Genomic DNA, 11,587 nt, shown 5'->3' on the forward strand with positions numbered 1-11,587 from the left:
TACGGCCTCTTTCCTTCTATTGCATCACTAGATGATTCACAGGAAACTATTGAAAGTGATGACAGACTTGTGGAGAAGTGAAACAATGGCAACTGTACACAATGGTTAACTATAACAGAATTTACATGATGGAAACTGGATCCTATAATAAGAATACTGAATAGCTCTATCCCTTAATATTTACATTACTGTAATATAAATACAGTGCATGAGGCACAGTACAAACTATGAGAGTATTTTACCTCATACCAGCTGCGTTTAATTGGTACATTTTGTCTACTGTCTTTTTTTTCAGGTTTGTTTGCAATTGCTTTATTTTGTATGTTTTTTTTTTTTTTTTTGCAGGAGTTTGATCACCACTGTCCATGGGTGAATAACTGCATTGGGCGCAGGAACTACCGTTACTTCTTCCTCTTCCTGGTGTCTCTTACATTGCACATAATAAGCGTCTTCGTCTGTGGCCTTTTCTACACATTGGGGCACCCTGACCAGCTCCGAGACATCCCAGCAATTGTCACGTATCCTTTCATAATAATCTCTGTCAGGCATGGCCAAACTATGGCCCTCCAACTGTTTTTTTTAACTACAAATCCCATCAAGCCTTTCCGTAGTTTACCTATTAGGGACTGATAAAACTATGGCAAGGCATGCTGGGATGTGTAGTTTCACAACAGCTGGAGGGCCACAGTTTGGCCATGCCTGATCTATGCGTACGTTCTGTTCTCACGAGGGTGGTGTGCTCCTGTGTCCAGCGGTTTCAACCTTTGCATATACTTGGTAAAACACCCAGGGGGGTATTCAATCCCGGCCGCTGTTTGCGACGGGGGAAATAGCGGCGACCGCCTATTCAATGCTGTCTTTCCCGACAGCATTGAAGAGGCAGATCGACATAATGGGCCCGACTTTAAAAGCAATCGGGCCCTGTTTTGTCGATTTTGGTCGTGAATTGTCGCGATTGCGGCCGAATAGCTACAATCTTTATGTGAACACGCCCCCTTTTTGCCGATCGTGACACGGAAAATTAAATCCGCGCTTGGCGATCTGCTGTCGAACAAAACAAAAACGGGCCAGGGTCACGGGATTGAATACCTCTCTCTCTGTCAGTGTGCTCCTTCGGCTGTCAGTATTGTCACGTGTAGATCTTAACTCCGCCCCAGGATTTCAGTGATGTGCGTGGCTGGCCTATTTTTCTTCCCTGTCGCTGGTCTCACGGGATTTCACATTGTCCTGGTTTCCCGAGGTCGCACTACGAATGAGCAGGTAAGAGCAGGCGTTCTATATGTATAGCATTACGCTGTATAATATATCTTTGCCGTTTCCTCTTGAAGTATCGTCCTTTTATCCTCACCTTCTGTCATGTCCATTTACCCTTTTCTCCCACGTGGTATGTCTGTTCCGTGTTACCCACTGTGATGACTTCTTTATTTTTCTTTTAACCTCAGGTTACTGGGAAGTTCCGTGGTGGAGTTAATCCTTTTAGCAATGGCTGCTGCCGAAACGTGAGCCACGTGCTGTGCAGCTCCTCCCCACCCAGGTATAGTAATGTCCCGTACTCCGACCTCTCTCGCTGAGCGACGTGCTTAAGTGCAATCTTGCGGCACACTGCAATGTCTGCTGAGTGATCTGTGCAGCGCCCTGCAATCTAGGGTGATAGCGAAGCATTGGACCACGCAGAACCATCCCTGCAGGATATACACACAGATCCATCCCCGCTTCATTTCTAAGCCATCTAGTCAGATCGCTTGGAAATGGGGTGAAAATCACCCCATGTGTATGCCCCTTTTATAAAAGATCATTTGGATAACCTTTCGATAATTTAGATAAAATCATATAATTTAAATTACCTTTTACACACTGCAGTCCATCCTTCGATAAGTACGTTCTCTCTCTCTCTCTCTTCCCATCTTTACCCTCCCCCTGCCTGATGGGGCCCACACACAGGGAGATGAGCGTTCTGAGCTTGCTCAGATCACTCGGCACACAGAACTGCATAGCAATGTGCTGCTGAGTGGTCTGTCAGGGGGCCAGTGTTCTCACCGGTGACCACGGCAATTATCTCCTATATATTTGGCTACATCTGTCACTCAAAGTGGGTGTCTGTGTCTATAACGCTCTGTTCCTGGACTTTCCTCTTAATGTGTGATTGCCTTCATCTGTGCTGAACACCTTTCTGAGAAATTAACCTGTGTGAAACAGGTGATGGCAATCATACATTAAGGGGAAGTCTAGAAACAGAGCATTGTGTCCCTCCTGGAGAGGGGCATGCTGGGAGGTATGTGACAGAGAACCAGCCCAGTGAGCCCACAGACAGTGCCAGACACCCACTGCCTTCCCATGTTGCCCAGCACTGCTACTCCACAGCCACCAGGTGAGCGCCCCCCTCCCGCGATTTGCGGCAAAACCTCCCCCCCCCCCTCCCGCGATTCGCGGCAAAAACACCCGCACCCCCGCGACCCCCCCTACCGCGATTCGCAGCAAAAACACCCCCGTGACCCCCCCTCCCGCGATTCGCTGCAAAAAGAACCCCCACACGACCCCTCCCGCAATTCGCGGCATAACCACCACCCCGCGACCCCCCCCTCCCGCGAATCGCGGCAAACCCTCCCCCGTGACACCGCCCCCCCCCCCCCCCGATTCGCGGAAAAAAACAGTGCCACACTTATGTCAACATTTACATGTGTTGACCTTTCTGTGTTGATTTTTTCTTGTGGCGATTTGCGTCACACCCCCCCCCCCACAACCCCCACTCCCGCGATTCACGGCACACACACACACCTCCCCCGCGATTCTCGGCACCCCACCCCGTGACCCCCCCCTCCCGTGATTCACGGCACACCCCCGCGACCCCCCCTCCCATGATTCGCCGCAACCCCCGCCCCGTAACCCCCCCTCCCGCGATTCGCGGCACCCACCCCCGCGACCCCCCCCTCCCGCAATTCGCGGCACCCCCCCGCGATTCGCGGCAGCTCCAGAATTAAAATGCACATGGAAAACACTGGCACGGCTATGGTCGACAATGAAAAAGGTTGACATGAGTTTTTGAAGTTTTTTTTTTCATTTTTTGAATGTTTTCATATTCATTCTCATGTGTCGACATGGACACCAATGAAGTGCCACAACCCCCACTCCCGCGATTCACGGCACACACACACCCCCCCGCGATTCTCAGCACCCCACCCCGTGACCCCCCCCCTCCCGTGATTCACGGCACACCCCCCGCGACCCCCCCTACCATGATTCGCCGCAACCCCCGCCCCCGTAACCCCCCTCCCGCGATTTGCGGCAACCCACCCCGCGACCCCCCTCCCGCGATTCTCTGCAATCCCTCCCCTCCCGTGATTCGCAGCATCCACTCCCCCACAACCCCCCCTCCTGCAATTCGCGGCACCCCCCGCGACCCCCCCTCCTGCAATTCGCGGCACCCCCCGCGACCCCCCCTCCTGCAATTCGCGACACCCTCCGCGACCCCCCCTCCCGCGATTCGCGGACACCTAAGTTGCAATACAGGGCATCTTTCATACAATTCTAACCATATTTCTCATGTACAAACGTTCACAAATTAAGCGGGCGCAGCCCCTTACGACGGTGTGAAGAGCGCCCGTAGGGCGCGATGAATCACCTAGTAGAGTGATATATGTCCCTATGACACTCTGTTCCCCCCTTCCTCTCTTAGCCCTCACACTTTCCCTTTCTTTTTTTTCTCCCTCCCTCTTCCTGTCTCCCCTCTCTATCCTATCTCTCTCTCGCCTCCTTCTCTGCCTCCCCCCTCTCACAATTTCCCCCCACTGTCTCTCTGTGCCCCCCCCCCCCCCCCCCCCCCCCCCCCCCTCCCAATGTCTCTACCTCTCTTTGTTTTTATTTATGGAATTGTTTAACCTATTTTTTTTTTTTTTTTTTTTACTCAAATTGTTATGAAGGATGTTTGGTCTGTAGAATGGAAAATCTGTAGTCACCTTGTTGTAAAGTACAGATGTATTAAGGGTGTATTTTCTGCAATTGTAATATGATGTGTACAGCAAATGTATTTGTAATACTATATGTTATTATTATTATTATAATTTTATTTATAAGGCGCCACAAGCGTTTCGCAGCGCCGTACAAAGGAACAATACAGGGAGACAAAAACTTGGCATAACATTGAATAAATAACAAAAATACAGTACAAATAAAGAGCGCCACAGATCAATACACATTACAGCTTGGATATAAGTAGTGAGGACCCAATCAACATACAACTAGAGGCTTGAGGCCAATGATGGAGATGAGTATGAAGATGGTCACTGAGTGTTGGAGTAAAGGAGAGCTGTGAGTGAAATGTGAAGAGAAGAGGGCTTTGACAACAGGAGGGAAGAGGGCCCTGCTCGGAGGAGCTTACAATCTAGTAGGAAGGGGAGACAGACAGATTACAAGAGGTGCAAGCGAGGGGGTGGTGGTTAGATAGCAGGATGTAAACAGGAAACAGGCAAGTTTACGCCATGTGATTAGCTGTGCAATATGTTGCTTTGCTCACATAAATGTAAATGTGTATATGCTTGTGATAAACGTATCGTACTGTGTGAGCATACGTAGATCACAGGATAATCTGGATGCGTCACTGTGATCTGAGTAATGGTACAGCGTTATAATGGCCCCTACACATGGGGTGATTTGAGGGCATTTTCTAAGCGATCTCACTAGATCACTCCATGTGTAGGGGCCATAGCGATGCGCGGTCCCGAGTGTTGCCATCTCCCGGCGTTTTAATATCGTGTGTGCTGGATAAGTCTCGTTATTCGCTGGTCATGGCCGGAGAACACTGACCCTGACAGATCTCTCAGCGCACAGTGCTGACACATAGCTGTGTGCTTAGCAATCTGAGAGATCTAGCATCGCTCAGCATCTCCCCCGTGCAGGCCCCTTAAAGCATTGTATCTGAGCGCTAGGTTATCACTGAGTGCATTGTCCATCAGTACGTGTACACCTGTATACCACTGTGTAGAATAGTAGCCCCAGGGGTGATAGGCCTGGGAACCCTGGAGAAGTTTCTAAATTGTAGTTTGTGTGTGTATATATATATATATATATATATATATATATATATATATATATATATATATATATATATATATATATATATATATATATATATATATATATATATTAGTGATTTGATGCACCAAACCACCACAACCAAGGGGACCCAATGCCAAAAAAGCTCCACCCTAAATCTGATACCGTTGTTGTGCCTTTCCCAAAATGCAGTCCATAAATGCCAGAGATCCATGCTAATTAAAGCCACTCGTTGGCAGGTGGGAGGGATGCTGAGTCTCACTTTATAGTAGTAGGCACTTGTTCAGGACGTATTTCCTGGGGAAAGCAGCGGGCGTGTCAGACCCATGGGATACACCCTGGTCAGGTGATGCCCTCCTGTCTGCGGCCGTAGTCATACATTCTTTGTCAGTTAAGTGGGAAACAAAACCCGTGTATTGCGGAATCCTTGTCAGGTACACTACAGTCTGTAAAGGAACATCTTTTCAAACTTCACTGAATCTGGTATAGTTCCATCAAAAACCCTGGTCATAATTTGAGTCAACCCATTCATAACCACACACAGGGTCCAAATTAATTCTCCTTCATACATTGTGGCTAAATTTCAATTTGCCTGCTAATGTTCTGACTGGGATTAACATTGTTGTCTTATTCGTTTTTGTTCTTTATTTCACAGATACATAAAGCGCAACCGTAACCAGCCCCTTCCTTCTCTGTCGCCTCCATTTTTGCGCCCAGAGATATCAGAGAGTCAGATTGGCCTTAAAATACTGGATAACGGTGTACAGAGTCCCCTCCAACACTACCAGGTACATTTAGTATAAATGCGGAGCTTCCTCACGGCAGAAGCTGTTACAGAACATTGCAGGGAATCCTCAGGAGTCCTTTTTCTCTATGGGAGGGTTATTCTATTATTACAGTGTGCCCTCTAGTGACAGATTATATGTATTGCAGAAGTTGGTGTTCCTATAATTCAACGGAGCTTCAAAATCATTGTAGATGGTGCACATCAAAACGGCTTTATGACCTTGAGCCAGTAAATTGTCTCCCATGCATGAAACCTACTGTGTGTATTGTGGCATACATTCCCTGTACTAAATTAGAATGTTGCAGACTTTTCCAGACACAGCTTTTGTTCCTCACCACGTTCGTCTCTTCCAGTCTCGGAGCAGTTTGGAGCTAACAGAATCTCAGTCAGCAGATACAGAGCCCCCGCCCCCACCAAAACCCGATTTGAGTCGCTACACAGGACTGAGAGCCCAGTTAAGCCTGGGAGACAGAGAAGGTAAGATGCATACATTGAGATGTATTGTCTATAAGATAGGATGTCTTGGTAAATGTGGGACATATATCTGAGGCCTAATTCCCTGCTCTGCCAAATCCTATTGGTGGACTTAGATGATCGGCGATCTGACCGGGAACCACATTCTAAAAAGCCCCGACTCCTCAATCTCGATCATTTTTCAGTTGGTATTGGTGATCTCCCAAGCTAGCCATCAGCTAAACGGGGAATTGCTACGATAGCCGCTATGTATGGCCCCTTTAACCCTTTCAGTGCCAAGTGAATTGATCAAAATAGGTGCGGAAATTGCCATGGAAACCTCATAATGACCTGTAATGTTTACCTTTTATATAGAAAATATCTTTTTTTTACACAACATTTGTAATATGAATTTATATAACAAATGTGAGCGACACTGGCATTTTGGGCAGATATTTTGAACATTTGAAATATTGGCACTCAAATGATTAAGGTCTTCCAGATTTTTTTTCTCATAGCTTATAGCAAAAAACCTAAAATCTACTCGGCGACAATAATAAAGAAAGAAAGATAAAACTCTGCTGAAATCAAGCACATAGAAGAAATGTTTTACAAGATTACAGCTACATGCTCTGGTACATTACAAAAAAAATAAAGTGTTACCAGGTTATAGGACCAGCCTAGGCAGTCAGGGAGCTTGGGCTGGGTATGATAGCAGTAGGCTGATGGGGTGCCAGGGAAGTTTGTTTGGGAGAAAGTGTGATGCTGCCCAGGAACCAGGTCATCATCTGTATGGCACAAATATATTGCAATGGGATAACTGAAACATGTTGGTGAGACCAGAACATCGTCGCACAGGAGTCAGGGTTGCGTACTTGTATAGTCAGACACAGTGCGTTTTTGCGCAGTGTGTATGCCGAGCAATGGTGAAAATCGCTGGCTAATAAATCTCTCCATGCATACACACTGAGCAATTCTCACCCAGACCCAGCAATTTGCATACGGGGTGAACCACTTTCCACAGTAGAAGACCGTGGAAATTGGTTCACTCAGCTGGTTAAACAGCCCGACCGACGGCGGCGGCCGGTGACGAAGTGACAGAACTCATCGCCTGACCATACACGCTAGCAGATTTAGAGCTGAAAGTAGCACAAAACAGGAAAAGTGATCTACTTTCAGCTCCAAAGCACCTAGTGGGTGTGTATGGGCCTTCTCATTAAGAATATAGTAAGAGATCACCTTGGTACTAAATTTTATTGTAGGTAACAGATCATTTTTTGGTACTTGTGTAGTTTCACGGCGACAGTTGCATAGTTCGTGTAGCGTCCCTGTCAGAATCAGTGTAGTGTTCCCGCAGTCAGCGTCCCTGTCCGTATCAGCATAGTTAGCGTAGTCAGTCAGCGTTGTGTCAGCGCTGATCACATTGTGTGGGAACCATTGACCATTTTAACCTGTCTGACATGACTGGTGTGAATGTGTTCCTCAAACACCCCCACTACCCACATCAGCCCAAAGCGTGGCGAGCGCAGCGGTACGTGTCCTCCCGACCTGTTCATACCCCCACTATCCACGTCGGCGTGGAGTTGATTTTATAAAGTGTGGCGAGCCACCGACGCGTGTCGTGCGGACGCGGATTACACGTCAAGTAATCCGCGTCCCATCACAGTGCTCGCTGCGCTCATCATGGTTTGGGCTCGGTGGCAAGCGCAGCCAGTATGTCACATGGAGCACTGACAAATGCGTCCTTTATTGTGCATGAGACGCACTTGTGCTCCGCACCCCCCCCCCCCCCTTTGTGCAGGAGACAAACGCGCTACCAAACCCCTAACCCTGTCAGTCTCCCTGAAGTGGACACAGGCAGGCCTGACTGGGACACCGCTGACTACGCAGGGCTGCCGCGGGGACACTACGCTAGACCGCCGTTGGGCTACGCTGTCAGCGAAGCCCAACGGCGGTCTAGCGTAGCTAAAAAAGGTAGCGTAGCCGGTCTCCGTGAAACTACACAAATACCCATTTTTTTTGGTTTTTGTTTTGAATGTCTCCAGTATAATAAATATATATATATATATATATATATATATATATATATATATATATATATATATATATATATATATATATATATATATATATATATATATATATATATATACATACATATATATACGTGGGGGTTTGACCCTGAATGCGCTTCCAATAATGTGTAGCGACTACCTCTACAAAATCCCCCCTGTTAGTGGGAGATGAAGGGAAAGATGCAAGAAAAGATGTAGAGGGCGCTGTAGAAATTCCCACCACCTTATTTTGTGCTCAGGTTTCAAGCAAATTGACAGAATAAAAAATTCAATAATATTTATTTAAAATAAATGACATATACAGATTAAGTTTCTTGTGAACCGCATGGAAAACAACCCGACGCGTTTCGTCTCCGAAGAGACTTCCTCAGGGGTACACAGAAGTACGCGGTATGTTGAGTTTAAAAACCAATCTTTTAAAATTCTTTGGAAATTTCGGAAACAAAACGGTATGATTCCGATATTGATAGGCCTTCAATAAGGACCCTAAAGCAAGGCAGGGCGCTGGAAAAAGGGAGGATTGTACCAGAATTTGGTGAATGCAAGTGAACTCTCCTGCACCTTGTCCAGAATGCCAGCGAAGCCCAACGGCGGTCTAGCGTAGCTAAAAAAGGTAGCGTAGCCGGTCTCCGTGAAACTACACAAATACCCATTTTTTTGGTTTTTGTTTTGAATGTCTCCAGTATAATAAATATATATATATATATATATATATATATATATATATATATATATATATATATATATATATATATATATATATATATTCTGTCATTTTTTTTGTTTTTTTACAGATAATTCCCTACTGAGCACAGAGAGTCCTCCTACACCTACTATGTACAGATATCGTCCGGGCTACAATAGTGCAAGTGGAGCCCCTCCTCTCAGCACCAAGGTAAGTGTAGATGTGTGTCTGTCTAGCGCCCTACCTACAGCACAGCAAGGATATGTACTTACTTATGCTGCTCTTAATGCAATGATCCAAACTTCTAATTGGTCCAAACACATCCACTAGTGTTGCATTTCCTTTGCCAGTGTCATTAATTTCTCCTCACGGCTGTAGTGTGGTGATGGTGGGGTTTACAATGGTTACACAAACTGACAGACATTGTCCAATGGTGGCCAGTCTTTAATTATCCTTGATCCTGTACGTTGGACTGTAGATTTAATTTATTATTGTATGATAATTAGAGGCCCATTTGAAGGTGGATGATTAATAAGGCAGCGATGGGGCTTGTCCTCATTACATGATACAAATTGCTGTTCAAATCCACATGATTATCAAAGAACACCTGCAATCTTGTCCGTTACATGTAAGGTATGGGTGGGGGTTTCTGGCCTATAGTGCTACAGGCAGGCATTCCCAACCTCAGCCCTCAAGGCACCGGACTTATATTGACCCATTATATCCATAGTAACTTCTTATTCTCTGTCTCTTTTCGGTAGCTTCCCCGTGGGGACAGTCTCCAGGACTCTCCTATGCCAACGTCTGATCTCTCACGCCCCCCAAGTTCTCGCTCTGAGCCCAGCCTAGAACCGGATCCATGCCACGCACCACCAGCGCGCTCATCCAGTCTGCGCTCCGCCACGGGAACCTCCGCACCGCTCCCCTCCCTCCCCTCCGAAGGAACGACGTCCACTTCATACAAAAGTCTAAACCAGACACAGAATGGGAGTTTATCCTACCAGAGTCTGCTGAGCCCCTCCGATGAGACGGAGCCTGAAACGGCTGGATACTCGTCACCGTATCTCTCTGCTCGGGAACGCCTCCGACCAGCCTGTCCTCCCCCGATTGCTCCCCGCTATGGCAAGCCTCGACTCAGTCATCATCGTGTTGTAGATACAGATGTAGCAGCACTACCCTTGCTGACACTAAAGTGAGTATGAGGAACACAGGAGAGAGGGAATAGCGGTGGGGTGGGAGGAGAGGAGACATTAAGCTGTCCATACACTAGTGAGATTTTTGCACTTTTCACCCGATTCCAACCTCGAAGAATTCAGGTGAAAAGTGACAATTGGCATGTGCCTAACCGCCGATTCAGACCTGATGCATGGTCCTGTGCGCATCTGATTGGAGCCGGAGATCTCAAGGGCTAGGGTTAATCTGTTCCTGTAACCATTGCTGAGATCGTATGCGATATATCACAGGCAAAAGGACCGCATACCTTACTTTGCACGCAATCCTGCTGGCCGGGGATCGTATGCAACTTCTACCACACCAGTGAGGATGCAGTTAAGGCCCCTACACACTGTTTCGACTTCTCCAAGATTAGAAGGAAGAGAAGGTAGAAGGGGAATTATGGGGTGGAAGAGGATTGTTGGCAGGAGACTCTCCACGTTACACTACTACGACCTCTCTGAGGGGAGTAAACTCATACGATCCCTGGGTGACAGGATAGCATGGAATGTTATTGACGCTAGTGGTATGCGTAGCAGCTTTTAATATTTTTGGTATATTTTAATTGTTTGCTGAACCATTTAGATCCATTTTTACAGCCATTCCTCATCAGTCATTTTGCCATTTTGAAGCCCATCCCATTATTCCCTGTATTACGCATCCTCCCACTGCTCCACTTGCTCCTGCTGGCAGCTTCTTGTTGGCGGACATGCTGCCTGTCGAAAGGAAAGATGGCAGGAGTGAGGCGAGCCCAGTCATCCTGCCCCGCTCCTGCTTACCTGCTCTTCTTTCAAACAGGCAGACTGATGTCCACCAACAACCAGCTGCCAGCGGAGCTCTGCATCAGACGAATGTTTGAGGATGCCCTGAACACCGGACCCAGCGGTAAGTATGCTTCAGGATCTGGTTGTACTTTTTGGGTTGGGTTGACCTCTGGTCTTCATTGTCCGATAAAATGTACGGAAATCTTTCTCACAAACTGTTGCATAATCTGGGCCGTTTGTTGGTTGTTAGGGTCTGATCAGACACGCTCACTAGGCAACTTATAATCGCTGACTGGCGAGCGGATAAGAGCCGCCCGTATCGCCTCGGTAACCTGCAAGGGGATGTGTCTGAGAACACGTCCCCTCGCATGCTGCTGAAGGGAAGAGAGATCATTCGACCATCTAATGAGGTCTCCCCCCTTCGGAATTCAGGAGGAGATGGCTAAAAAAGGGGGCGGTGCTGATGTCACGTGTGGTCAGCCGCCTGCTGCGAGCAGGTATCGGCCCGCCTTTGTTCCCAGGGCATCCCCCTGGTCCGGCCCAGTGTCTACTACCACCCCCC

At 47.4% G+C, this 11,587-nt stretch overlaps 1 protein-coding gene across 3 annotated transcripts in view; it reads left to right on the plus strand.

Annotated features, from left to right (window-relative positions):
- The window catches only part of ZDHHC5 (zDHHC palmitoyltransferase 5), a 46,071-nt gene that overhangs the window by 32,955 nt on the left and 1,529 nt on the right, over window positions 1-11,587 (plus strand). For 2 of the 3 annotated variants that reach the window (XM_083146057.1, XM_083146055.1), the window contains exons 5-11: window positions 346-518; window positions 1,158-1,260; window positions 1,443-1,534; window positions 5,705-5,837; window positions 6,190-6,313; window positions 9,159-9,259; window positions 9,811-10,241. In XM_083146057.1, coding sequence (XP_083002183.1) covers window positions 346-518; window positions 1,158-1,260; window positions 1,443-1,534; window positions 5,705-5,837; window positions 6,190-6,313; window positions 9,159-9,259; window positions 9,811-10,241 — 1,157 coding nt within the window. Of the gene's footprint in view, window positions 1-345; window positions 519-1,157; window positions 1,261-1,442; window positions 1,535-5,704; window positions 5,838-6,189; window positions 6,314-9,158; window positions 9,260-9,810; window positions 10,242-11,059; window positions 11,147-11,587 lie in introns of all 3 variants that reach the window. The other variant, XM_083146056.1, reaches the window with a different exon arrangement.

The sequence above is a fragment of the Crinia signifera genome, chromosome 6, assembly GCF_055691185.1.
Source record: "Crinia signifera chromosome 6, ASM5569118v1, whole genome shotgun sequence".
In the NCBI taxonomy this organism is placed as follows: Eukaryota; Metazoa; Chordata; class Amphibia; order Anura; family Myobatrachidae; genus Crinia; species Crinia signifera.